This window comes from Natrix helvetica (assembly GCF_964273705.1).
Source record: "Natrix helvetica genome assembly, chromosome: 4".
NCBI classification, from domain to species: Eukaryota; Metazoa; Chordata; class Lepidosauria; order Squamata; family Natricidae; genus Natrix; species Natrix helvetica.
This window is the reverse complement of record NC_138550.1, coordinates 19,652,024-19,679,900: the sequence shown is the minus strand read 5'-3', so window position 1 is coordinate 19,679,900 and position 27,877 is coordinate 19,652,024. Positions and strand designations below refer to the sequence as shown.

At 42.4% G+C, this 27,877-nt stretch overlaps 1 protein-coding gene across 2 annotated transcripts; it reads right to left on the bottom strand.

The window, feature by feature from the left end:
- Positions 1 to 8,203: 8,203 nt before the first annotated feature.
- On the bottom strand, positions 8,204 to 11,775 carry LOC309391669 (uncharacterized protein C11orf87 homolog). Of its 2 annotated transcripts, none has more exons than XM_081952333.1 (2): positions 11,652 to 11,775; positions 8,204 to 10,954 (listed from the first exon to the last, which is right to left on the bottom strand). In XM_081952333.1, the coding sequence occupies exon 2, from the start codon at positions 10,784 to 10,786 to the stop codon at positions 10,325 to 10,327; it is 462 nt and encodes a 153-aa protein (XP_081808459.1). In that variant the 5' UTR covers positions 10,787 to 10,954; positions 11,652 to 11,775; the 3' UTR covers positions 8,204 to 10,324. The 2 variants fall into 2 exon arrangements, with proteins under 2 accessions (XP_081808459.1, XP_081808460.1); XM_081952334.1 differs by lacking the exon at positions 11,652 to 11,775 and adding an exon at positions 11,367 to 11,442.
- Between the last annotated feature and the right edge of the window lie 16,102 nt (positions 11,776 to 27,877).

Here is a 27,877-nt window from a genome sequence, read left to right as displayed (position 1 = left end):
AAACCTATTGTTGAGTAAATATGCATAGGCTTTGGTTGTGTGAAAATCTGCAAATTTCCAAAACCTCTCAACATATACATTTAAGATGGGTTGTAAGATTTCTACCAACTTTGGTGTACATGCTTCATGAATAATTTCTAAATCCACAGAATACTATACTCTTATGTGTCAAAAATATGTGAAGGGAAACCTTTCCTCCTGGTATTGCACTATTAACATTGTAGGAATATATTTAGGAAGTAAACTTTTGTTGCCCCATCCATGCATTTCTAAGACTAGAATCTGAGTGTAGAAATCCCACTAAGGGTTGATAGAAATACCCGGATCCTCTGTTGTTGAAACACAATGGATTTCTACAAGAGTGTAGCATCCTAAACTTTTAACTACCCATCCTTGGATACACCCATATGCAAAAGTGAGATAGTTAGGAATATGCCAGCCATTTTGCTATTTGACAAAAAAGTCAAAGGATAGGATTTTATCTGTACACCCACTTCCTGTGAGGGAGATATACAGGTTTTAACCAATAAACTAAATACATCCGCAAATAACACTTGTTTGCAATGTAATGGTAAAAGACTTACATTATAATTGAATGATCATTTTAGCCTTAGTAGGTGTTTTTAAGGGATATTTGCTTCACTGTCCTGATGTGTCATCTTAAATAGAATTGTGTTTTCATTTTAAACCAATATTACTCTCTACATCAGTAAATTTTATTTGTAGTGTTGCTGATCTGTAATTATTCTGCCGAAATTAAGACAGCCAACAACAGATGCTCATTGTTGAATAATTCTGAGTTCAGTTAAACCAGGGGTGTCAAACTTGATTTCATTGAGGGCTGCATCAGGGTTATATTTGACCTGGGGGGGGGGGTAGGCGTGGCCAAGCTGGGCATGGCCAGCTCAATGTCATTCGTGTTGGGGGCACCAGTGGTGGTCAGAGTGCTCTGCCAGTGAAAACAGGTGCCCAAGCTCCGTTTTCGGCTGTGATGGCCTTCTGCAACCTTCTGCCAGTGAAAATGGAGCTCTGTGTTTTCGCTGGCAGAGGCACCACAGGCCAGTCCTTCGCTGTTTCCAGGGTGGCCCCATGGACCATATCCAAGCACTTGAGTTTGTCACCCCTGAGTTAAACTCTGATATTATACAGTATATGTCCAAGCACTATTTTAGTTAACATATTCAACCCAACTCATTGGAATCCAGTGCAATTTATGCTTTGGAGTCCTTCTTGATTCTCGCTGACTGCTTCCACAAGTCCCTGCAGTTTTCTTGTCAACATTTCTGAAGTGGTTGCCTTGTACTTCCTAGGGGTGAAAAAGAAGGAATCATCCAGTTGTCTTTGTGCCCAAGGCATGGCTAGGACACATAGTCTCCTGGTTCTAACTTCGTCCTTTCATCACTATCCCAATCTGAAGCTGAAGACTTCAAGTACAAACTAAATAGATTCTGCAAATTCTAAAGTGCCACATTTAGGTTTATTGTAACTCACACAAAAGGCTTCAGTAGTGGTTAATCTAAAAAGAAAACGAATAACAAAAATTGAATATTATGGAAAGAGAAAGAAAGCATAAAAAATATTTTCCAATCTGTTACACCTCTGTTTTCCTATTTGCTATACTGGAGTTACAGGGACATGATGGCTCAGTGACTAAGACGTTGAGCTTGTCAATCAGAAAGGTCAGCAGTTCAGTGGTTTGGATCCCTAGCACCATGTATTGGAGTGAGTTCCCTTCCCAGCTTCTGCCAACCTAGCAGTTTGAAAGCATGTAAAAATGCAAGTAGAAAAATAGGGACCACCTTTGGTGGGAAGGTAACAGCGCTCTGTGTGCCTTCGGCGTTTAGTGATGCCAGTCACATGACCACGGAGATGTCTTCGGACAGCGCTGGCTCTTCGGCTTTGAAACGGGGATGAGCACTGCCCCCTAGAGTCAGGAATGACTAGCACATATGTGCGAGGGGAACCTTTACCTTTATACTGGAGTTACATTTTGATTGCTTCATTTCTATAGTTGGGGCGAACCTTAATTCTTTTCATTAATCCATTCTTTTCATATATATTTTTCTTTGTATAACTGGCATTGTGGTATTAGGTCAGATTCTCAAGAGGAATAAATATGCCAGGGTTTTTTTTTTTTTAAAGCAAACCTTTTTTAGTTCAGTGAGTCAAGATGACAAGATTTCTCATTTCGGTTCATAAAGATCTCTCTGAAATTAACAGAATATAATTTTACCCAAAGTCTTGTCTGAACCCAAACATTATTGAAATTTTCTTAACAGATATGACTTTCAGCAGAATATCTCCCATACTGGTGCTATATCAGTATTTTGATGGATTACAATACGGGCAAAACTGCATTATTGAAATCATTCCCTTTAAGCTAAATAAAATGAATTTCAAGAGAATGAAAGCTGAGGGGGAGGGGGGAATAAAAATTAAAAATAGGCACTTTCTTCCAAAAACAACATAATGAAATATCAAAACTCTGTTGTGGAAGAAAAATGGGAAATGAGGCACAGGAGATACAATACTTATTCATTCATGCAGTTTCTAATATCCGGTAGGAAACCATAGTGAGATTAAAGCATATCAATTTGGTGTCTTGTGTTAACCTTATGGGAAATTCCTACTGAAAAAGCAGAAAAAAGATAGCATACTGTTTAACAGAGATATAGTTTAGTCTTCCAGTCCTATCATAATGAAACCCAGCATGATGTAGTAGTTAAACAACTAAGCTTATCTCAGGGAACTCAAAATCATTTTGCCTTCATGCAACACGCTTATGCCTAAATCCAGATTAACAAAATATGATTGCTGTGTTCACATATCATGTTGTTTCCAAACAAAACATCCATTTCATGTTAACCTTGCCTAGTCAAGAATCTTGCTCTTGTCTAACATATCTAGGACAATGTGTAGATACAAACAGAGAAGCTGTGTAAGCTACTAGTTTTCTATGGAGAAGAAATAACAAAACTGCATGCAACTATGTTTACAGAATCTGATAATTGCCTTGATGATACTTGATAAACAGCATTATCTCCATATAAACAAATTGAAATTAATATCCATAATATGAATTGTCATGAAAACAAAAATCTAAGTATTTAAGGGTAAATCTAAGTCTTGAAGCCTAAACTTTCCTCCTGCTAAATTCATATTGTAATAGCCAAAATTAACCGGTATATATCTTTTTTTAAAAAAACAGGGAGGAATGCCAGTTCTCAAGTCCACATATCTCAGATCTTGGCAAATTTCTAATCCTTTTTCTCTTAACTGAGAAGACTCCAGCTAATTGCCATTGTAAACGTGTTAAGCTTTAGATCCCAAAAGATAATTCTGAAAAATGACCTTGTTAAAAATGTGGAAGTAGAAACAGGCAATTAATAGCACACATATACTACAAGCCTTTCTGAATGTGTACCCTAATAACTTTTTTTCATACCTTACAATGAAATTGAAACCATTGTAGGGTTCACACATATTACGCCGTGACGATGCTAGATACAGAATTCTTATCGGTTGTGAGTCAAATTATTAAATGGAAAGATGAATTGTTCTACTCCAGACTACAAATGAAATATCACATTCATGGGATTTAAAGCTAAGCCCACGGTCCCGCAATTGGGGGGGGGGGAGATAACCTGGAATAGCCTCGGGTTAGTGAACCCCAACAATTTCACCATGCAGGTTTCACCATGTCATTGGATGCTAAAAACTATTACTTTTCTTTGATCGATACTCCACCGTCAGTATTTATTCAACATTCAAAAATCAAAATAAAGAAAGGTATATTTGCAATTAGATAATATTATAGATAATATGAACAGGTAACTTTCTCTCAGAGAATGAATTACTTTTACTGCTTCTGATATAGTGGGGATCCACCGCTTTCTTTTTTTGGGGGGGGGTCACTCTATATAAGCTGTGTGCAGCTTTGTGCAGCTCACTAAGCCATCTATTAAGATCTGCCAAGATTCTGATAAACCTAATAGATTATTCCCCCCATTCAGGCATTGCAAAAAAAAAAAGTTGCCAAGCAGCTGGTGCACCAAAATACACAGCCACTAATTGGACACTTTGCTGGTTCCAGTTTTGCTTGTTGCTTTGCAAACATTAAACAGAGGAGGAAAAGTGACTAAGAAGTCTGAATGTGAGATGGAAATGTATTTGGTTCATTTTTCTCCTTGCAACCTCACCCTTTTTGCTAACCCGTCAACTTTATGGTGAATTAATCATAAAGGCAAGGAAATTTTTACTCTTGAAGGGAGGAATTGTTTTTTAAGCAATATATAGTTTTGAAATCACTGAGAAAAAGTCAGTGATAGCCACAATCAATCCCAGAGGCTCTATTTCTTCTAAGTTAATCAAAACATACCTCTTTTCTGTAGTTTCTGAAAACAGCAGTAAAGGCAGTTGGAAGTACTTCTCTGTTTCTTTTCTTTCATCAAATTAGGCTTTGACTACATGTGTGAATATACAACCATTTCCTCCACATTCATTACCACATTATTTTTCTCTATTTCCAAGATACGGTAATTATTAACTGGATTTAGATATCATGCTTAGCCATGTTTAATTATAATTTCTTGAGTAACAATAAGTACAATAAGCTAACCATTAGGGGGGAAATTCTAACATTAAGAGTAGCTTCCTGGATAGAGGGGTGAATGACGAAATGTAGCATAATGGAAACCATGTGATTTTGAGCTTTAAGCAATGGGTTGGATTAGAAGACCTCCAAGGTCCCTTTCAGCTCTGGCATTCTGTTATTCGGATGTCACAACATACACTGAATTTTCAAGCCAGTGTAGTTTGTGAGTGGACACATTACCTAGGCAGATAGTAGGTTCTCCTCAAAGGATATTAAACAATGATCTTACAGCATAGTTTAAACTGAGCAAGTGGTTGGATTTAATGATTTATGCAGAGTCAGTTCCAATTCTATGATAAACCAAACAAATGATGATTAAATAAATGTAAAGCCAGTCACTGACATTGGGTATCTTACACATCAAAGGGACTGCGTAAAATCTGGTCACACCTCTAAGGGTTTTGGCTTTGCTTTTCTGAGATAATCACCGTAAAACCTCTGAACAAAACAACAGTCCCTGTGCAATACAGTTTAATTTAATCGAGACACACAAATTTTGAATGTGCTATACAACCTTCTCTATAAGGGCAATTCTCAGAGCTAAACATCATTAATTTACACAGATTCATTGCAAACTTAGCTTCTTCAAGCTCCTTCAAAAATGTTTGTTTCATAATAGTACAGTCCAATTCACTCTAGGACTATTGAAAAGGTAGCTCAGTGGTATGGGCTCCTGGTTAAATGTGTCTACCATGGCAAATTTATATTATAATCCTCTATAGATTTATGAAGAGTAAACCTAATTTTAAAAAAAGAGGGCATCCTCATGAATTAACACATCCAGCACTGAAAATTCCTAAGTAGTGAATAATAAGGATTTCTCCCCCGCCCCTAACTTCTGATTCAGATAAAAAGAATCATGAGTTTCACTAACACAAATGATAAATCAAGAAGAGCAATTGTATTTGTAAAACTTGAAACAGAGATGTAACAAAATAGCTGTCTCAAATCCCTTTGGGAAGGGGGAAAAAAATCTTTCTAGTTTCAGGCCATTCTGCAATAAAACCAAAAGAAATCCTACACATTCTGGATGTTATTGCTTTTGCCTGGGTTGTTTATGTAAATCAGCCGGGATTTGAATGTTTGTTCAATTAATTTTAAGTGGAAAACCTCATTAACCTTCATAACACTTCACTAATAACAATAGTCTATGTACTGCTCATGCTGAAGTCTAAATAAAATATATCTCAGCTTTGCAAAGTAATTTAATTTCAAACTATGTGTTTTTACCCAAATGTTTCTTTTTTAAAAAAAATATTGCTAAGTAAAAACAGACAGCTTTGCAAACGGATTGATGCTATTATTATTTGCATTCAAAATATAAAGGTCTTTCAAATTTCTTGACACATTCCATTTATACTTCGTCATAATCGTCAGTGGATCTATAGAAGGTACCACAAAAGAAAAAAAAGATTAATTTCTGACATTGGAGAAGAATCCTTATTCCTTCATTACATTAGCATGAACTGCAATCTCATACCGTTTGGCAACATGAGTTAAGAATTTGCTCATAACAAGTTCAATCCAGTTAAGCTGCTATCTCTCTCATTGCTTCCAATGAAAGGAAATTAAATAAATCTTTTTAATATTGGATTAAGGTACAATCTACTCAGCAGTTAAGTCCCTTTGAGTTTAATTGGCTTTTCCCTCAGGTGCAGCGTGTCGTTTTAGAGCTTAAAATACTTGAACTTATATCAACGGGCTTGTGGCATAATAGGCTTAATTTGGGGTAGATTGTGTCAAATCATTCTGCTCAAAACTTGTAATTCATCCATAAATCAATACAGAACTCAATGAAATTTCAGTGCTAAAAGCCTAACACTTGTTAAAGTAATAGAACCTAGTCTTCACATTTTTGACACCTAGTCTCCTTAAATATGTCCCTGCCTTTTCAGCTGCCAGTGAGGGGTCTCGTTTATTTTTATTATTTTTTATTTATTTAGTTTGTCAAACATGTAAAAGATAACAGGTGTAAGTATAAACATGGACATGAACACAGGAAATGGGGATGAATAAATGGGGACAATAGGACAGAGACGGTAGGCACGCTGGTGCGCTTATGCATGCCGCCTATAGACCTCTTAGGAAAGGAGTGAGGTCCACGCTAAACAGTTTGAGGTTAAAGTTACGGGGGTTTGAGGATGTTACAACCGAGTCAGGTAGAGCATTCCGGGCATTGACCACTCTGTTGCTGAAGCCATATTTTCTGCAATCGAGTTTGGAGCAGTTTTACCTTTAGTTTGTTTCTATTGGTGATGAGACAAACCTTTAGTTTGTCTCATCACCAAATGGTCCATCTTTCAAACATCACCATTAACTTAAAAAAAAGTAGTTAATTTTTAACTAAAAATTAAAACTAGACATTGGAGAAAGGGGATGCTAAAATTTACTCCTTGCTACAGAATCTACTTTTATATGTATAGCATATATGGTAATTAATTTAAATGGAAGCACATCATATATGGGCCCCTACCAGCAATCTGGAATGGAAAACAACCAATTTCCAATATGTCCAACTAAAGTAAAATCTTACTGAGATCATTACAGGACAAGTCAGTCATAGATACTGATTTCAGCAAGACTGTGGTCTACCTTTGCTGAGATGGTAAACTTATTTCTACAGCATTTTACTTCTGCCTTCAAAGAATTGAAAGGAACAACAAAGAAAGAAGAACTAAAAAGGGATGAATACTGGTAAATAAAAATGCCAGAAAGAAGATGTACCATCATAAGCTTCTGAATTATTTTCACTGAGGATAGATAAGTTGCATAAAAAGAACCATATCCTTCAACAGTCTTGAATTTAATGGGCACTCTAAGCTACTGCAAAAAACCTGTGACATATAGGAATAGGTTCAGGGAATGGTAACAGCAAGAATAATAAAGAACAAGGAGATATTAAGGAACTGGCAAAGTTTAGCTTTGAGAAAAGATAAACAACAACTCTAACCGTCTTGTAATACCTAAAAAGGAGTCACACCAAGGATATCCATGATCCTTTCCTACAGTAACCTTAAATTATAAAAAGGCAGATTTCCATTAAATGCCAGCAAAACTTTTGAACTGTACCGTTTGAGACTAGAACTAATTTCAGAAAGAGGTGGTGGGTTTCCTTTCATCGGATATATTCACGATAAACACCTGTCAAGCACAGTTTAATTGGGATTTCTGCAAGAGTTGGGCTCAGTTATCCGAATGGCTCCTTCTAGTTTTATGATTCTAAGCACTAGAGAGAGATTTCACCCAGCAGCAATTTTTCAGTCTAATTGGTCAAGAGCGAAAGGAAAATCCAAGAAGCAAAGAAAAATAAGCGATAGATACTGAATCCCTTGCATTTTGATGCCACAATGTCATTGCAACTATTGTACATTTTAGACTTGTGCTATTATTCTCTGATAATTCTACCCACCAACGATCTTCTAAAGTATTACAATGGAATTATCGAAATGTACATAATCTTGCTTTTAAAACAATTAGTTTCAATCACCATAGCGGAAAGACAAGAGCCGGCAGAACAATATTAAAGATAGAACATTGAATCGTATTCGTTTTTATTTCTAAATGTTTGTCTGTGAAACAGCTCTTCCATTCTTTTGCAGTATATTCGATATTAATTACGATGCACCTTCTGTATGATATCCACTTAGCTGGATATCATACAGAACAGATTTTAGGAGTGTTAGTTCACCCACTTACGGACTTACTGATCAAGTAATAGCTACTTATATATTAAATACACAATGGGTGGCTATGGAAATCAAATAAATAAATATTTAATCAAGTAACATTTTTTATTGAAGTAACTTTTTAATTAAAAGGAAAGGTTCATTTTTTTTAAAAAAAAGCCACCCAGCTTAAGTACAGTTATATAAAGTTAAATCTATTTAAATATCATTATTTATTGCATTATGTTCTTTTTTTTCTACAAATTCAAGGCTCATCTTGGCAGATCTCCCCTAAAGTTATCCCTACAACAACCCTGCAAAGCAGTCTGTTCTAGGAGAGAACGAATGGTCCAATGTCATCCAGGTAAACTCTACGGTTGGTTGAGAACTGAAGTAAAGTTACAAATATTCAGGATTAGATAGTCACAGCATAGTCCTGTGAATGTTTCCTTTGCAATCTTTCAATGCAAATTCTTAGTTCCACATCTATGAATGGAAGATTGTGCCCTAAGATTAAGTCTCATCAACTGAAATTAATGGCACTTCAAAGGGTTTAATGGAAGCAGAATTGTTCTCCTTGTTATTAATATTAACAAAGATACAGCACAAACCACTCATTCAGTTTCCACAAGCAACGAAGGATTATTTATCCAGGGGTGAGTGGATGGGGTAAAAACACAGCAGTCTTTTTTTTTAAATGCTTTCCTGTTTTTAATAGATGGTACCTTAACACCAAACCTCTATAGTCCAGATTCACAAGTGAGATCCGTGAGGAGGGGAAAAGAGGTACGCTGCCATTGCATTGTGTTCATTTAAAGGTTAGGGGTGGGGGAAAACAAATATATCGTCTAATCAGGACAGTAGAAGACAGCTCAATACTACATCAATGCTGAAGTCATTTTTCAATAGGGCAAAATATACCAGAATATATTGTAGAAGATAGTTCACAAGATGTATCAGGTGGTTGTCCCAGAGTGCCAACATCAGATGGTAAAATAAATTACTGTACATCACCTTGGTGTTAGTCATTGAAAAGGTATCTTGATCCAGATTTAATGTAAGAAAAAGGCTGATACATTTAAAAAAAACAAAGCCTTAAAGAGAGACAAAGATACATCCCAAAACATTCCTATGAAGTAATACCTCCATTCTCTCTTATCGATATAGATACACAAGCAAAGCTCAACTGTTCTGCATTCACCATTTGCAAGACATAGGGTATGTAATACTGCAGAGAAAGAGAAAAAAAAGTCATTTTTCCCTCCAAAAGAGGATTGTGGAGATCGTTAGAGGGTGGAGATCGTTTCTAAACTTGGATATTACTCCTACAAAAGGGAAAACCAAAGCTAATCTCTAAAATTGAGAGTGGAAGAGTTGGAAAAGCAGAGGAGGAAGAGAGAGCAATGACAGATTTCACAAAAAAAAGGTTAATGCATTCTTGATTGTGTCAAATTGGACCAACCACTATTGTCCCCCCATTGTCAAGTCCCAGGACAGGGTTTCAAATGCACTCTTAGAAACAGACCTTCAAACTTGCCAAAGTCTCCCTCAAGCTTTTCATTATTGTCAGTAGAGTTAAACCCAGTCCTTTCAATACCATTATAGGTTTGTGTAACCCACCCATCCCAAAAGAACGAAATGTAAATTTGATGTAATATATCACAGGAAACATTTCTGTATGTACATCCCAATAGGTCAGCCCGAACCATTGATTTCAAGGAATATTGTTTTATATTTGGTAGCACTGGGCAGTTTTTCCTCGTCTTCTCCACTTGGAAAGAAAAAAAGACCCATCCTTCTGTTTGCAAGAACAAAAAAAAAAGTAATTGAAGAACACAATTTAATTTGACATGCGTTTGAATACTGATGGGTCGGTTAGTTCTTTCATATATATTATCAATAATCATCATTATCTTCAAGATTATAATAATAGCCACTCAAATATATACAAACACCAAAAAAAAAGGTCTTTTGGTGAGGTCCCCACAAACAGAAGTCAACAAAATCAAGACAATACCACTGTTTGCAAGAGCCCAGGAGTATCTGTTTCCAATGCCAATCTTTCCGGATGGGGATTCTGGGCTTCCGGGCCAGAAGGAGAAGGGGTACTAGAATCCTGGGTGATTTTCCCTGGACTGGATGATTCTTTTCCTTGGGGTATTTCATACGGATCCCCCGCCTGGGTGCTGGTGCTGCAGTGGTCCCGCTCATACTCTTCTTGCGCCTTCTGCATTTTCCGCTTCTTCATCTTCCTCTTGTGGATGTGGAAAGTGATCAGGGAGAGAAGAATCAGGCAGCAGATGAGGGCGACCAAGACAATCAAGACAAAAGTGGAGGAGAAGGACTGGAAGAATTGCCCCATTGGCGTGATGCAGGTGCCGCTGGCATTGGAAAAGCCAGATGTTCTATTCAAAAGGCAGGGGGGCAGGGAGTAGCCGGACCCTTTGGATAGCTCCGCCGCACTCATCGAGGAGGGTCTCGGGTTGATTTGATTTGGGGGGGGGGGGTTGCTTGCTTTTCCGTTCCCCCTAAAAGATCCCGCTGCAGATTTCTCCACCGAGAAGGATGCTCGCCACCTTACGCTAAGGGAGGGAATGCCTTGCCCAGCCCTTCACACCTCCCTCATTTTTCTTTGCTGGAGAAAAGGAAGATGGAAAATAAATATAAATAATCATTGTTCCCCTGCCTTAAAACAAACCAAATGGACCACCCTGGAGCCATGGGGAGGAGAGGAAAAAAAACAAACCCAAACCCTTTAATCACCATTAAAAAAAAAAAAAGATCCTTTCAGGCACAGTATGATCCTCACCCCCCCCCCCCCAAAAGCACCATCTGCGAGAGGCGAGATTTTTCAAAGGTGAGAAACGCAGGACTGCATTGTATTCCTCCCGGCTGTCCCTCCACACCCGAGAGAGAGAGAGAGAAAGAGCCCTTTTTGCAAATTCGTGGGTCACGACTGTCACGGAGATTCACATCGATACACCCCAGCCATCACGCCCCACACCCCCATCCCCAATTACTCAGCAGCCCTGCCGAGCTCGCCTTACCTGACCGTTCCAGAACCTCAAGTTCTGGAGGCTGAGAAAGTTTCGACGTTGGGCAGCTGGTGGGGTTTTTCTCTCCCGCCCCCCCTCCCACCGACTCCTCTTCCCCGGCACACCCGCCCCCCTCTTGCATGACAGCTATATAACGCCCCCCCTCCCTCCCTCCCTCCGCCGGCGCCTTCGGAGGAAGCCCCCGCTGCACTAAGGCGAGCCTTTGTAGGAAAGGAAAGAAAGAAAAAAGAAAGGAAGGAAGGAAAGAAAGAAAGAAGAGGGATGGCTTTAGCTCACCTGCTCCTCGGTGTCTGCGGAACGGGGAAGGAGGGGAAAGAAGATGGCAAGGACGCCCCCCGACCACGGGCTGCGGAAAGCGCTGAATGAAAGGGGCAAAGCCTCCGCCGCCGCCGCCGCTTCTCGCCAAAAAGTGGCCTCTCAGCCTATAGCCAGCCCGGGCGGTGACGTCACGCAGGCAAGGTCTCCGACTGGCTGCGCTTCCCGCCGGTGTCGCCTCGCCGACACAGCGGGGGGCTCCTTTGCGCCCCCTCCCCTCCCTCGACGCGGTCTTTCGATCCCTCCCCCCCCCCCCCCCGCATAGAAGTGAGGGGAAAAACCGAGCCGGCTTCAGTTCGAGATCTAGTCTTAAGCACTTCGGGCAAGTTAGCCCGGTCCCTGACTTGGAAGTGAAGGAGGATCAGCCAAGCGACAGGCAGTCCTCGGTTTACGACCGCCCTTAAGCCTCACGTTTGTGTTGCTAGGGGAGACAAAAGTCCGCGTTTGGACTTTTCTTGCCTTTTCAAGGTGCAGCGGTCGGGTTACCGATCGGTCGGAGATGCAACGGCACTGCAAGAAGTGGCTTGTGACGGAGTTTTTCACACTTACGACCATTGCAGCATCCCCATGATCGCCTGATCAAAATTCAGCCGCTTGCCGACTGATCCGTTTTTCTGATGCTTGCAATGTCCCAGGGTTATGGGATGCCTTATGTTTTACCTTCTGACAAGCAAAGTCAGCGGAGAAGCCACTTAAGAACTGCGTTAGTAACTTAACAACTGTGCCGATTCCCTTAACAACTGTAGCAAGGGAAGTTGTAAAACGGGACAAAATCCACTTCAAAAATGTCCTGCTTAGCGACAGAAACTTGGGCTCAATTGTGGTCGTAAGTTATGAATTACCTGTACTGGAAGCACGTTGCCTTTTAGCTTTTCCTGTCTCAATACGGCCTATCAAATAAGACGCATGTAGATCTGCCTCAAGAGTCATCATCAGGAAGAACATTTAGGAAGAAATATTCCAAGAAGCAGACAATAATAAAGCATGGACGCATAGATGAGATGGACTGGGCATCATCACCTTCCCATGAGAAGGCTTTAAACCAGTGGTTCCCAATCTTTTTTGGGTCATTCCCCACCTAAGCATCTCTAAAATCCTGATCCCCCCTCCCCAGTGACACATAATTCTTACTTTACTCAAAAAGTGAAATCTACTCACATGGAGGAAGCCTAAATTAACTTGGTTTAAACAAGGTTCAAATCGCCCCCCATTAAAAATCAAATTGCCCCACTGGTGAGGCATGGGCTCCAAGCTGGGAACCACTGCCCTAAATTCACAACCCTATTGTGCCGTACCAAAGTTGCCTCAATAATGATGTCACCAACCTTTTCTCCCTAGGGAAATCCCTTTCTGTTGGGAAGAGGCAAATGGCAATCCTCCTTCCATCTCTACCTTGACCAGAATTAAAAACCTTGCCTTAAAGACTTTCCTCAAAATATTCATATAATGCATATAAATAATGCATAATTCATTATATTGGCAATGAAGATATCAAAGTGGTAGATGACACCTGCCTTTTGGGATCATCCATCAACAGTAAAGGAACAAGTAGTCAAAAGTGGACACTAGTACTTAATAGAGCCCAAAGGTGCTTTTTTCAACAGGCAACTGGACTTTCTGGTTTTTCTTTGAAGACATTTCGCTTCTTTGAAGACATTTCGCTGAATCTTCTTGTGTCAGCGTTCGGATTCGGGTTTCCACAGTTTCTACCAACATGTCTCTCTTATTGAATTAGAACTTTGATGAAAGCTACGCCTTGAATTCTGATTTAATTCTGGATAATATTTGGAACGCTGACATTAACCCGAATCTCAAATTAAAATAAATCACCAGCAACCCCGGCATGGGGTGCTGGCGTGGGGTGCTGACTCCAACACTGACCTGACCTGGTCAGCGTAAAATATCAGCAAACAATTAAGAGAAAGCCTTTTGAGAAAAGAAGCTAATGATGAATTGCTTCTCTGAAATTCTTCCGAAGTACAAAGGAATTGGTGTGGGAGAGTACATTTTCAGATAAATAGTGTCTGGAAAGATGCAGCTGGAGGGGGGGGGGAGAAAGACATCTTGGATGAGAAGCAAAACGTCTTCAAAGAAAAACCAGAAAGTCCAGTTGCCTTTTGAAAAAAGCACCTTTGGGAGAACCATGACCTGAATGACTGAGAATCTCCATAGACATTTATTTAATACAGCAGCCATGAAGATCTTGGAAAATATATTCAAATGTTGTGTTGAATCATGCAAGCCACGGTATTCCCTATGACACTCTAGGGGAGCAAAAGTTGGACTTTGAAGAAGCAAATAAAACTTTGAACTTTTTGTGTTGGGAAAAAAAAGTTCCTGAGAATACCATGGATAGCCAAGAATGCAAACTGAGGGACCATTAAATAAATAAATCCCGAGTTTTCACTTAAGGCAGAAATGACCAGGCTCAAATTATCCTATTTTGAACACATCACACAAATATTTTGGAGAAGATTCTAATGCCGGGGGCGGGGGGGGGGGAGGGAGAGAATAACCATCAGCAAGATGGATGAATTTGGTTACAATGGTGATATATGCATCATTGAAAAACCTGAATTTTCAATGGATTCCTGATCTCAAGTCTAAATCTCTGTGAATCTAAATTTCTTTTCTTTTTGGTTTGCCTCTCAACAACAGGGAAAGAGCTCAAACAGGAACAAAAATAAAAGGAATCAAAAGAAGCTAAACCCTCCTCTTTTAAAAAGCTTGCATGACAAGGGAAAACTACTAACCTTAGCTCCTTAACTGAAGAGTTCCTTAATTTTGATTTTTCTTTTAAAATGGGCTTTCATTATACTGTATGTATGCACTACTGTATTTAGACTGAGCTAATTTCCCTTTAATTGCTTAAGGGTATTGACTTCTTAGAAAAATGCTGGAGATCTAGATCTAGCAGTTGTGCTAAACCTATAACAGACTTTAAATTGCCTTCCTGGGAGCCAGTAGACTCTAATATGGATCAAGATCTTCACATATTTTTCAAGAATGCTGCTGCCAACCATAGGCCAAATTCAAGAACATGGAGAGATGCAATAGTGCAGGGGTGGGGAACCATGGCTCTTTTGCGACTTGTGGACTTCAACTCCCAGAATTCCTCAGCCAGCAAAGCTTGGAGGTTTGCTGGAGGGTGGAGGTCCCTGCTCTATAGCAGAGGTGGGAAACAATGGCCCCTTTATGACTGGGGGACTTCAACTCCCAGAATTCCTGAGGCAGCCATGTTGGTTCTGGAATTCTGGGAGTTGAAGTCCACAAGTCGCAAAAGAGCCATGGTTCCCCACCCCTGCAATAGTGCTTGGCTAAATTGAAAAGCTAGATTGGGCTACCGGAGAATAATCTAAAGAATCTGTCCAATTGTGCTTGGGTGGGACCACATGATTCTGGTATACAGGTACTGTAAATTGGGCACAGCAATGGCTGCTTGAACTATATAAATCAACGATGGCCATTCATGATGTCTAGCTTGGCAGAATTGAGCTTCTGACTAACTGTAATGTACACTTTACTTTGCAATCAAAGCCAAAATGGCTTAATGACCGATTAAACAAGTATTGTATACCTAGCAAACCAACTTATGATTGTATAGGGCTCCAAGTAGATGTAGATGCAAATGTAATTGTAGGACGCAACATAAAAGCCCACTCTTCTACACACTTGGATCTCCATAGCAGTGCTGATAAACGGCTTCAGTTTTATCCCCAGAGTGCTCTGAAATGCTTAAGTAAATATTCCTTTGCATTTATTACTGTGCACGTTGCTACACAAAAACATATGGCCTCCTAAATGAAGATGTAAAAGAATAAAAACGGGAAACTAGGAACGAACAATAGAATAGAATAGAACAGAATAGAACGGAACAGAATTCTTTATTGGCCAAATGAGATTGGACACACAAGGAATTTGTCTTTGGTGCATATACTCTAAGTGTACATAAAGAAAAATAAAATAGAATACATTAATCAAGAATCATAAGATGCAACACTTAGTGATAGTCATAGGTTACTAATAAGCAATCAAATGATACTAGGAAACAAATAAAACAATATAAATGTTAAAGATACAAGCAACATGGTTATAAGTGGAAAGAGATAGGTATTAGAAAAGAGATAGGTACTAGGAAGGAAGAGAAGAATAATAGTAATACAGTCTTAGTAGATAATTTGACAGTGTTGTGGGGATTAGTTGTTTAGCAGAGTGATGGCATTAGGGGAAAAAATTGTCCTTGTGTCTAGTTGTTCTGGTGTGCAGTGCCCTTTAGAATCGTTTTGAGGGTAGAAGTTGAAACAATTTATGTCCAGGATGTGAGGATGCGAGGAGTCTGTAGATATTTTCACAACAAGGAAATTAATTTGAATAAGAACATAGTAGAAGATGAGATGACTGTTGTCTTGCATAAGTATTTATATGTTCTCTTTAAGGGCAGTGCATAGCAACGTTTAGTTCCAGGAAAGTGAACACTGCTGCACTGTTGCCATTTCCATTTTTTGAACTTTTCATAAATGCTTTTGTAAAAATCTTTGACTGCTTCCAGCCTTATATCTCTCCAGACTAGTACAATTTGTATTATGCAGATAACACATACTGAAATCATAGCTCTTAGCCCTCTGCAAATGGAGAGAGGAGGGCAAAAATGAGATGGCACAATTTCTAGTACAATATGATATGTGTATTAATATTCAGGGCAAAAGGTCACTTCTCTGATGATCACTTTCAGAGCAATGATTGTTCCTTAAGAAAAGAATCCACTTGATTCTCAGCTGCATCACACATCATGCTCTGTTAGCAGGGTTATACAGCGTTTGTGGATATTGACACAAAGGAGAAGAAAATAAAGACAGATGTTAAGAAATACGCATATATACATGTCCATCATGCTATTCTATTTTAGAATAAATTCTTAAACTTGCCTAAAACCTCTTTCTCCAAGGACAGAGGGAAACTCAGTGTATTGAAACTTACCTTTTCAAAGGTTCTTAAAGCCATTAAAAATCAATTTTGAGAAGTGATTAAGAAAAGAAATATATGAGTTGAAGGTTCCTAACTACATCTTAGGCAAATATGGCTTTCCCTTGAACCCCAGAACCACTAGACACTGCTGCCTTTCCTTATGGAAAGTCACTGTATGGAGCACTTGTGTGCAATCACAGGTCCTTTCCTTGCTCCAGATAGGATTTCTAAGGTGCTGACTTGCTCCTCTTTCTGCTGCAGTTGTTGGCTCTGCTCCCCATGAAGTCATTTTCAATCCACCATTGTTTCTTCATTCATTCTTTCTAAGGCAAAGCAACTTTAACATACTCTTTCTATTCTGATTAATAACTATGCATTCAGTCCACATTCACTCGACACCTATTTATTCTTGAATCAACCACCTTTGGTTTTAACACAAACATTTCTTAAGTAATCCATCCCCACTGTATTTAACACCCTTTTACATTTCTCCTGGCTTGCTAAATGTCCTTTCCTCATGACAAAATGGCAAGTAGCGTGCTCATACATATAAAATTTCACTTCTTTTGACATTCATTCTGAAGAACAAACCATATTCTAACCACTACCTTTCTATTAGTACTACTTTCATGACTTAATATTTTTCCATCCATTTGTACATGAATTCATAAATTTGCTCTAATTTTTCATCATTTATATCTAACTTGCAATCATTCACTCATTCTTCCCTTTCAAATAAAAATACCTTATCTTTGATACATTAATTTTCAGAGCCCTACTCTTACAGCATCATGCAGTCTGCATAATACTCATTACAAATCATTCTGTTTCATAGCCAACCACACAGCGTCATCTGCATAAAAATGCAATATTATCTGCATTCATGTTGACAAACAGCACATTTTTCTCATCACCACAAGCATTATGCATTTATCCATAAATAAAACAAGGAGACATCACACAACCTTGTCTTACTGTTAGTTCAGTTTTGAAGCACAAGCCAAGCATGCCATGCTTTTATTCCTATGTATTTGTTACTTACATTGTGCATCACTTTTATCACATTTAGCAACCAAACTTCAATTCCGTATTTGTGCAAAGCAATTCATAACTCAAGTGCAATTTGAATTAGGCCTCAAAACATCTACAATTATGCCTTTTGCTGGACTGCGGGGCCCTGTGCTCAATCACTCACACCCTGGTCATCTTTCACTTGGATTATTGCAGCACACTGTACATGGGGCTACTCTTGAAGAGTATCTGGAAGCTACAATCGGTCTAGAATGCAGCAGCACAGTTTTGCAAGCTTCTAGGATGGAGCATAATGCAAGCTGCACTGGCTTCCGATCTGCTTCTGAGTGCATTTCAAGGTGTTGATTATTACCTTTAAAGCCCTTTATGGCAGGAGTCCAGGATATCTGCAGAACCATCTTTCTCCAATGGAATTGGCCCATTCCACTCATGCTGGCAGAAGTGGCCTATTGTGGATCCCATCAAGCAAGGAATTTTGGATGGTCAGATCCAGGAGAAGAGCCTTTTCTGCAGTGTCCTTTGCCCTTTGGAACATCTTCTCACAGGAGGTACGATCTGCCCCTGTGGCGTCCTGAGAAACGGAGTGTAACATCCTGAGGAATGGTCTCATATCACAACATCTTGGCACCCTTGACTTCACTAATAGTGATCAGCTCTATAGTGCCTCTCAGCTCTAAGCTTAGTGACTTAGCTCGATCGGTTGCCTCAGCCCTAACATCCCATTCTCATCACCAGTATTCCATTCTTGGAACAGAGTGGGAAGGAACTGAGGCAAGACAGAATAACTTTAATGCTAACGGTTTATTTCTAACAATTGCCGCTAACCAGTGATCAGCAACATCTGAATTCCCATCTGACAGCTCTTTATATAGTCAGCTGTCAGACGGGGCAACCAATCAGGAGGCATCTCTTTTCCCACTCGCAAAGAGCGGACCAGAGTGAAGCCTCAGGATGCTACATTCCCCTTCTCTTTTAACCTTCAGGAAAAGCCAATACTATTTTAATTGCCATTAAATTAATTGCTGCCCCATTTTTAGACATGTATTAATCAAATTGCACAACCAAGCCATAAGCAAATCAGATTCATATTTTAACATTTTTTTCTAGTGGTACTGTACTATAGCAACCAACAAATATTCACATAGTATTTACGATTTACTTTTAATTCTCTCCCCACCCCCCTCTGGTTGCTAATGTTTATAGGAATCATTTCAATTTCACTTTTTAAAAATATTTGTGACAGTCAGTGTCTTGGAATAGAATAGCATAATAAACAAAAGCATTTTTTTAAAAAACTATTCCTTCTGCTCTTTGACTATAATAGTTGCAATTATTGCTTTCTGTTTCTCTATTACACAATATTTCTGCCTTGTCTTTATTTTTGCAGCAATCAAAAAAACTTTTTCTCATTCTCTTTTGCTTTTATTTTAGCATTCCATTAAACATTTTTCCATCTTCTCATTAATGTAATTCCAAACACTTCTATGGCACTTTGGAACATAATTCATTCAATTCTGTTCCAAGCTTCCAAGTTTCTATATCAAACTTCCGATGCCAATTTTCTACCTGTTAGGTTTGGAGATTAATTTGTTTTCCAATGTTGTTTTTTTCTCCCCATGCACGATTTTTTTCCACTTTTTTTTCTTTCTGAAATATGCACTTTTCCCAAGTTCTGACACTACCAAATAATGTTATGTGCCACATTCAGAATCTCTGATTAGCCTTTTATCCTTCACTACTTCTTGCAGTCTTTCATCTAGACAGTCAAATAAATCAGACTATTTGATTTATTCCTTTTCCGTGTATATGTTTTGATGCATATGAATTAATTCATTAAACATGCTGTAGAGAATATGGAGATGGCCTTGATGAAGGTTTTCAACTGCCATGATACAAACACCAATTTAGCCTTAAAAGGAAGGGTGGTATGAGAAAGAAAGTCAAAACTAACCAGCCTTCATTCTCTTTGGTATCAGAAAGAGGACAAGAGAGTCTCTGTTATACTTTCAAGATTCTGTTATATCCTATACTAGCTAGATACCCATGCTCCACTGCAAACTATGTGATTGGGCTTGATAAATTGACACACAGCTTGAAAATTAATGAGTAATTACAATTTGCCTCTCCTCTCCCCTTCACTCCCTCAGGTTTGCCCCACAGAATCCTCCCCTATCCTATCCATCTTCTCTCCCCTAGGCTGGCCCCATTGATCCTCTCCTATCCCTTCTCTCCCTCTCAGGCTTGCCCCACAGAATCCTCCCCTATCCTCTCCCCTTCTCTCCCTCAGGCTTGCCCCACAGACGCCTCTTCTATCCTATACACCTTCTCTCTCCCAGGCTGGCCCCATTGATCCTCTCCTATCCCCTTCTCTCCCTCTCAGGCTTGCCCCACAGAGGCCTCTCCTATCTTATCCCCTTCTCTCCCTCAGTCTAACTCCTTAGCATCAGAGTGTTTTTCAGGTGGGGAAGGGGAGTAGAATGTCTAAACTCCCAGCCCACAGGCCGGATGAGTCATGTGCTGGCCACGCCCATGCCCAAGTGGCAATTGGAACAGAATTCTTTACAGGTGGGGAGGGGGAGCATCAGAGCATGTTAATAATAATATATGAAATACTAATGATCTAATGAACATTTCCAAAAATCCTTTCTTAGAGAGCACCTAGAAGCCAGGAGGGACATACAATATGTGCCAAATTTCAAGTTTATAGGCTTTACGGTTCTGGATATTTCATAATGATGCGTGAGTGGTATTTCACACACACACAGAGTATATATGAAGTCTCACTCGCCCTCTTCAGGCTGGTGTTTTTGGCTTCATGTTTGTGTGAGTAAAGCGTGGTCGGAGCTGCCGTCTTTCTATAAATCTTGGTGGGGGTTTATGGAGTGCTGGCTTTGTTTCAGTAAGTGGATTGATTGGCTGTGTAGTATCATGATTGGTAGATTGGTGCTGACAAACCAGCTAGAAAACCAAGGAGTCTACAAAATACCATGCAAAATCTGCCCTGCAACATACATAGGACAAACTAATAGGAGAATAAATGCATGCATCGCAGAGCACAAGAACACAGTAAGAAAAAAAGAAAAAACTTCCTCCCTTTTCCAGCACCTTAAAGCTACAGGACACGAAATTGATTTTGAAGGAACCAAATTAATCTCCAAAACTGAACACTTCAACAAGAGAATAATTATGGAAGCTATCAAAATAGAGAAACAATCCCACAACATGAACAAACGTGATGATACATCCTGCCTACCAGACATCTGGGAACCAGCCTTAATCAACAAACGAGCCCCACCCACCACCCAGGCTGTTACAACACAAAACAACAACGGACACACAGCCAGCACCAATTAGCACCAATCTACCAATCATGATACAACTACACAGCCAATCAATCCACTTACTGAAACAAAGCCAGCACTCAACACCCCCCCCCAAGATTTATAGAAAGACGACAGCTCCGACCACGCTTTACTCACACAAACACGAAGTCAAAAACAACAGCCTGAAGATGGCGATATATATATATATCCAGCATTTCTTGTGGAATCTGTCTCCTGATATGGCTTACCTTGAAGAGCTGACATATGAATAGACTTTTTCATGCAAAAGGAATCCATTTGGAATGCAATTCAATTTTTCTCACAGCAAATTGCTGGTTGTTTTATTACCATCATCCACCTGAGTATTAGTCCTATAGTTTCTGCACATCCTACCCAAAAAACTAGGGAGTGCCTGGTGACTGACCCCCAACTACCCCAAGTACAGTATGAGGAGCCTTAGTTGCAAGCATTTTCTGTAACAACTCCCCACCCATGGAATACTTTGCTCCCTGAAGTACAGATGGCCTCTGTTGTGTACTGAGCCAGTCCACCAGTAGGTGGCGCTGTGTAGACCTTCCTTTCATTGGCCCATGCATCCGGCGGGAGAATCCTGATTACCTTATTGGTTCCCCGACTGATGGCGTTTGTATAAATTGCTGTCAGCCGGGGATTGTGTATCTTGGTTTTAGTCAGTTACTGTTGTTTTTTAAATAAAGATTAACGTCTACAAGCCTACTTCTACTTCTTTGCTTGGAACATAAAACTGGCGACGAAGGTGAGCGAACCTCAACCTCAAACCACAAGAACTATGGCTAATACAGCTTTCTTCGCTTCATTCCGTATTGAGGCCGAATCCTGGGAGGCGTTCATAGAACGGTTTGAATGTTTTCTTCAAGCCCATGACCTGCTGAATCTCTCGCTTGAACGTAAGAGGGGTATTTTGTTGAATTACTGTGGCCCAGAAATGTTTGCCACGGCAAGGGCACTATCTGCCCCCACCCCTGTTCACACCATGCCATGGGAGCTCCTCATGGCAAAACTTAAAATGCACTATGAGCCAGCGCCCTCACGTTTTGCCAGGTGCCAAGATTTCCGCCACTGCGTTCAACGAGATGGACAATCTATTAGTCAGTATGTAGCCGCACTTAGAGCTGCCGCTATCACTTGTGAATTCGCCGACCTAGACGAAGCGCTCCTCGAGCAATTCATCTATGGTTTAAAGGATGTTAATCTCCACCGGCGCATTCTCTCCTGCTCGGACCTCACGTTGAAGAATGCTGTCGATGAGGCTCGCGCTTACGAAATGGCAGGTCAATCCACCCCTGACCAGAGGCGTTTTCCTCCAGCTATTTCCTCAGCCACCAACCAGCTTGTCGCCTCTAACTCTTTTCAAACTGACTTAGATTTGGCGATTGACCGCCTGCAATCTTTGAGCCATAAAGATACACGGAATTGCCTCAGCTGTGGCGGCTGCCATTTGCGCTCAGCCTGCCGTTTCCGCACTGCTGTGTGCCGAAAGTGCGGTAAATGGGGCCATTTAGCAAATGTTTGCCGCTCTACCGTTCCTGATTCCCGTCCTGCTACGGTGCCTTCTATCTACCGGCCAGCCCCGCCGCCTCTCCCTGCCAGGTGCCAAAATTTTCTCTCCCTAGGTGACACCGACGACTCTTGTCTGGAATGGGTCGTCGACGCTTCCTCCTCCTCCCAGGGAGAACGTGGTAAGATCCATCTCTCGCTTCAGATCGAAGGCAGCCCGTGCTCCATGGAGCTGGACACCGGATCTGCCCGTTCTATCATGTCCTGGAGCACCTTTTCTTCTCTTCTGCCTAACTTCCGAACACGTGACCTAACTCCTGCCTGCTGCCGTCTTCGAGACTACCAGGGCAACCCAATTCCGCTGCTGGGTTGCGCGACGCCTACTGTTACCTACAGTTCTTTCAATGGGCGCCTGCCATTACTAATTGTAAAAAAAAACCTAGCTTCTCTAGTAGGGATGGACTGGTTCCGTGCTCTCGGTCTATTTGTTTCGGGGATCCACTCCACCCGGTGGTCTTCTTCCCTTGGGGATGACTTTTCTTCTCTTCTTTCTGAATTTTCTGATGTTTTCTCTTTTTCTCTGGGCTGCTATACGGGCTCTCCTATTTCCCTCAACCTTGATCCTACTGTTGCTCCTATCCGTCTCAAAGCCCGACGTCTGCCTTTTGCCTTAAGGGCAAAGGTAGACGCTGAAATTGATAAGCTTCTTGCCCAGGGGGTGCTTCAACCTGTGGACTTTTCTTCGTGGGAGACTCCTATAGTAGTTCCCTTGAAGTCCGACGGATCCGTAAGGATCTGCGCGGACTTTAAGTCAACTGTCAATAAGGCCCTTCAAGCCCATCCCTATCCTGTTCCAGTTGTGCAACATGTCCTGCACACACTCGGCCAGGGCAAGATTTTTGCTAAATTGGACCTTGCGCAAGCGTATCATCAGCTCCCTGTTGACGACGCCACGGCGCTTGTGCAAACAATCGTGACCCACCGCGGCGCCTTTAAATGCAAAAGGCTCCAGTTTGGCATTAGTGTTGCTCCTGGCATATTTCGGCTCCATGGGATCCCTGGCGTCACTCCCTACTTTGACGATGTCCTGATCGCTGCCCAGGATCGATCAGGACTCGCCAAAGTCCTTCGCTCCGTCCTACAGCGTTTCCGTAAAGCTGGCCTCCGCCTTAAACCCTCCAAATGCCAGCTTGGCGTTCCCTCTGTTGAATTCTTAGGTTTCCTCATTGACCGGCATGGCGTCCATCCCTCCCCCTCCAAAATAGACGCCATTCTCTCCGCCCCCACTCCCTCTAACAAGGTTGAGTTGCAAGCCTTTCTTGGCGTCCTCAACTTCTATTCCTCTTTCATTCCTCATAAAGCTTCCCTCACAGAGCCTCTCCATAGGCTTTTAGACAGCTCCGCCGCCTGGACATGGACTAGCCGCAAAGCGCATGCGCTCACGGCTGTCAAGGAATCCCTCACGCGCCCACCTGTCCTGGCACAATACGATCAGTCCCTTCCTCTGCTTCTTGCTTGTGACGCCTCCCCCTTTGGCGTCGGGGCTGTCCTGAGCCACGCTTACCCTGATGGCTTGGAAGCCCCTATTGCTTTTTACTCCCGCACTTTGTCCAAGCCTGAGCGAAATTACAGCCAGCTGGACAAAGAGGCGCTGGCCACCATTGCAGGGGTAAAACGTTTTCACCACTATCTCTATGGCCATCCTTTCTCCCTCCTTACGGATCACAAGCCTCTTTTGGGCATCCTCACAGGGGATCGCCCTACTCCTCCCATCCTCTCCCCTCGCATGTTGCGCTGGGCGGAATTCCTCTCTGCTTACAATTACTCCCTCATCCATAAGCCCGGCTGCCACATGGGCCACGCGGACGCTCTTAGCCGCTGCCCGCTTCCCCTGCTTCTTTCTGACCCAGCTCCCATCGAGTCCATCCACCTCCTGGACGAACTCCACCTGCCCATTACCGTAGCCCTGTCCTCTCTCCTCTCTCTCTGATTCTACCATTTCTGCTGTCCTTAACTATGTTCGCAGGGGATGGCCTCCCTCCTCTGTCGAACCCCGTTTTCTCCCTTTTTACCGGCGCCGCACAGAGCTCTCCGCGCTTCAGGGTTGCCTCCTATGGGGCCATTGCGTGGTCATTCCTGACCGTTTGCGCCAGTCTGTGCTTCCACGCCTCCATGAAGGGCATCCAGGCATAGTCCGGATTAAATCCCTGGGTAGGGGGTATGTCTGGTGGCCCTCCATGGATGCAGATATTACGGCTTGGGTGCAGCGTTGCACCCCATGCCAACAGGTCCGTCCCGCCCCTCCCTCCGCCCCTGCTCGTGAGTGGGAACATCCTAGGGCTCCGTGGAGCCGCCTCCATATAGATTTAATGGGCCCCCTTGCAGGCACTTCCTTCTTTCTTGTTATAGATGCCTGGTCTAAGTGGGTGGAACTTTTTCCTATGCCCTCTACCACTTCCGCGGCCACTATCCGCATCCTTAATTCATTGTTCAACACCCATGGGTTGCCAGACGTCATTGTCTCAGACAATGGCCCCCAGTTCACTTCCCAGGAATTCCAACAATTCCTTGCAGTTTTGGGCATTCGCCATGCCCCAGTCGCTCCCTTTCACCCTGCGGGGAATGGCCTGGCTGAATGCGCTGTGCGTTCCGCCAAGGAATCACTTGCCCGCATGGTTAATCTTCCTTTATCCTCCCGGATCACCACCTTCTTGCGTTCCCAGCATTCCACCCCGTGCCCCCTCACAGGCGAAAGTCCTGCTGAACTCCTCTTGGGCAGAAAAATCCGGACCACCCTGGACCGTCTACACCCTCTGTATTCTTCTTCCCCTTTTCCTACCTCTCCTCCCCCCCAGGGCTTTTCGGGTGGGTGAGAGGGTTTTTGCACGGAACTTCGCGGGTGATCCGAAGTGGGTACCCGGAAGTATTGCGGACATAACGGGGCCCTGCTCTTACAGGGTCCTACTCAGCGACAGACGAATATGGCGGCGCCACATAGATCAGCTGCGGCGGCGAACTGAGGATGGGTCTCCGGATAGACCATCAACTCTGAGTAGACTGTACATTTCCACCCCAAACCACCCCAACGAGGCCGTCGAAGGGATGTCCCGTTGTCTGGAAGCCGTGCGGGTCTGGATGGGTGACAACAGGCTCAGGCTCAACCCCTCCAAGACAGAGTGGCTGTGGCTCCCGGCTCCCCGATACAACCAGCACATTCCATCGCTGGCCATCGGGGATGAACAATTAGCCCCGGTGGAATGGGCACGCAATTTGGGCGTCCTCCTTGATGCCCGGCTGACTATAGAAGATCATGTGGCAGCCGTGGCGAGGGGGACGGTCCACCAGGTTCGCCTGGTGCGCCAATTGCGTCCCCTTTTGGACCGGGGGGCCCTGCGCACAGTCACTCACGCGCTGGTGACGTCTTGTCTGGACTACTGTAATGCTCTCTACATGGGGCTCCCCTTGAGGTGCGCCCGGAGACTGCAGTTGGTCCAGAATGCAGCCGCGCGGGTAATCATGGGGAGATCGAGGTTCTCCCATATAACACCTCTCCTGCGCGAGCTGCACTGGCTTCCTGTGGCCTACCGGGTGCGCTTCAAGGTGTTAGTCACCATCTTTAAAGCGCTCCATGGCATAGGGCCTAGTTATCTGCGGGATCGTGCCCTGCCCCATACATCCCTGCGGCCCATTCGCTCACACAGAGAGGGCATTCTCCGGGTGCCGTCCTCTAGAGACTGTCAGAGGGCGGTGCCCAGGAGTAGGTCCTTCTCTGTGGCGGGTCCCACCCTTTGGAACGACCTCCCCCCAGACATCAGGACAACAACCGATCTCCGCTCCTTCCGCAGTAAACTGAAGACCCACCTGTTTCGGCTAGCCGGCCTGGCATAATCTCGACAACTGTTCCACCCCTTGGTTAATTTTAATTGTCAATGTTAGCTTTTAAACTTTTATTCTTATTGGGGTTTTAACTTCTCTGATTATTGTATTTATTTATTTTTACCCCCTCCTTTGTAGTCCGTAGACCGTTGCCTGTGTATGTTGCCCCGAGTCCCTGTGGGGAGAGGGGGCGACTAATAAGTCTGATAAAATAAATAAATAAATAAATAAATAGACTAGGCCCTAGCGACGCCGCCTGCCAGCCCAACGACAACAACGCAGCTAGCTCCAAACCCGTGTCCCCCACCACGTTTAGATTTGCAGACTTATCTCGTAACTTTGGTGCACCTCCCAGGGTGGGGCCTCTGGAACAGCTCCGCCTGCCTTCCGGACCGAGCCATCCTTCTACGTCGACCACAGCCACTCCTCCCCTGCGAAGATCTCTGCGCGTGCACCAGCGTCCTGGGTATTTACGCGACTACGTCTGCGCGAACCAGGGGAAAGGGGTGTTGTGTACTGAGCCAGTCCACCAGTAGGTGGCGCTGCGTAGACCTTCCTTTCATTGGCCCATACATCCGGCGGGAGAATCCTGATTACCTTATTGGTTCCCCGACTGACGGTGTTTATATAAATTGCTGTCAGCCGGGGATTGTGTATCTTGGTTTTAGTCAGTTACTGTTGTTTTTTAAATAAAGATTAACGTCTACAAGCCTACTTCTACTTCTTTGCTTGGAACATAAAAGCCTCCTTCCTCAAGGCCCCTCAGAAAGATGTGAAAAAATGGTGTTTCTGAAGGACTTTGGGGATTAGCCACATAGAGTGGCATCACTTTCTATCTCTCCATAATTGTAGTCTTTCACCTCTAGTTGCTATTTTAATTAACATTATTTAGAATTTGTATTCTGTTTTCTAGTACATAAATTCTGTAAACTTCCTAAAGTCTGGCTGGTTTGAGATTGTCAGATAAACTTTATATGCAAACAAACATGCAACTATCATAGTCTTTCTCATTTACAACTTTGTTGTTGTTGTTAGTCGTGAAGTTGTGTCTGACTGATTGCAAACCCATGGACAACATTCATCCAGGACTTCCTGTCCTCTACCATCCCCCAGATTCTATTTAAATTCACGCTGACTGCTTCGGTGACTCCATCCAGCCACCTTATTCTCTGTCATCCCCTCATTCTTTTGCCCTCAATCGTTCATAGCATTAGGCTCTTCTCCAGTGAGTCCATTTACGACTTAAATGATATCAATTCTTATTTTTCTGACACGTATTTTAGCTCATTCATAATGAAATTCATAATCTCACTTCCATCTCTATATTTATTACCTTCAGTCTGTAAGAACCGGTTATCTTCACACGGAATTTATATTCTTCACAAAACATACAACACACCCCTTCCTTCCCCTGCACCCCTCCCTCCCCTCCCCTCAACTCCCCTCCCCTCCCCA

What these genes read in the sequence shown, in the direction of transcription:
- LOC309391669 (XM_081952333.1), bottom strand. Translation starts at nt 10,786, where the DNA reads ATGAGTGCGGCGGAGCTATCCAAAGGGTCCGGCTACTCCCTGCCCCCC.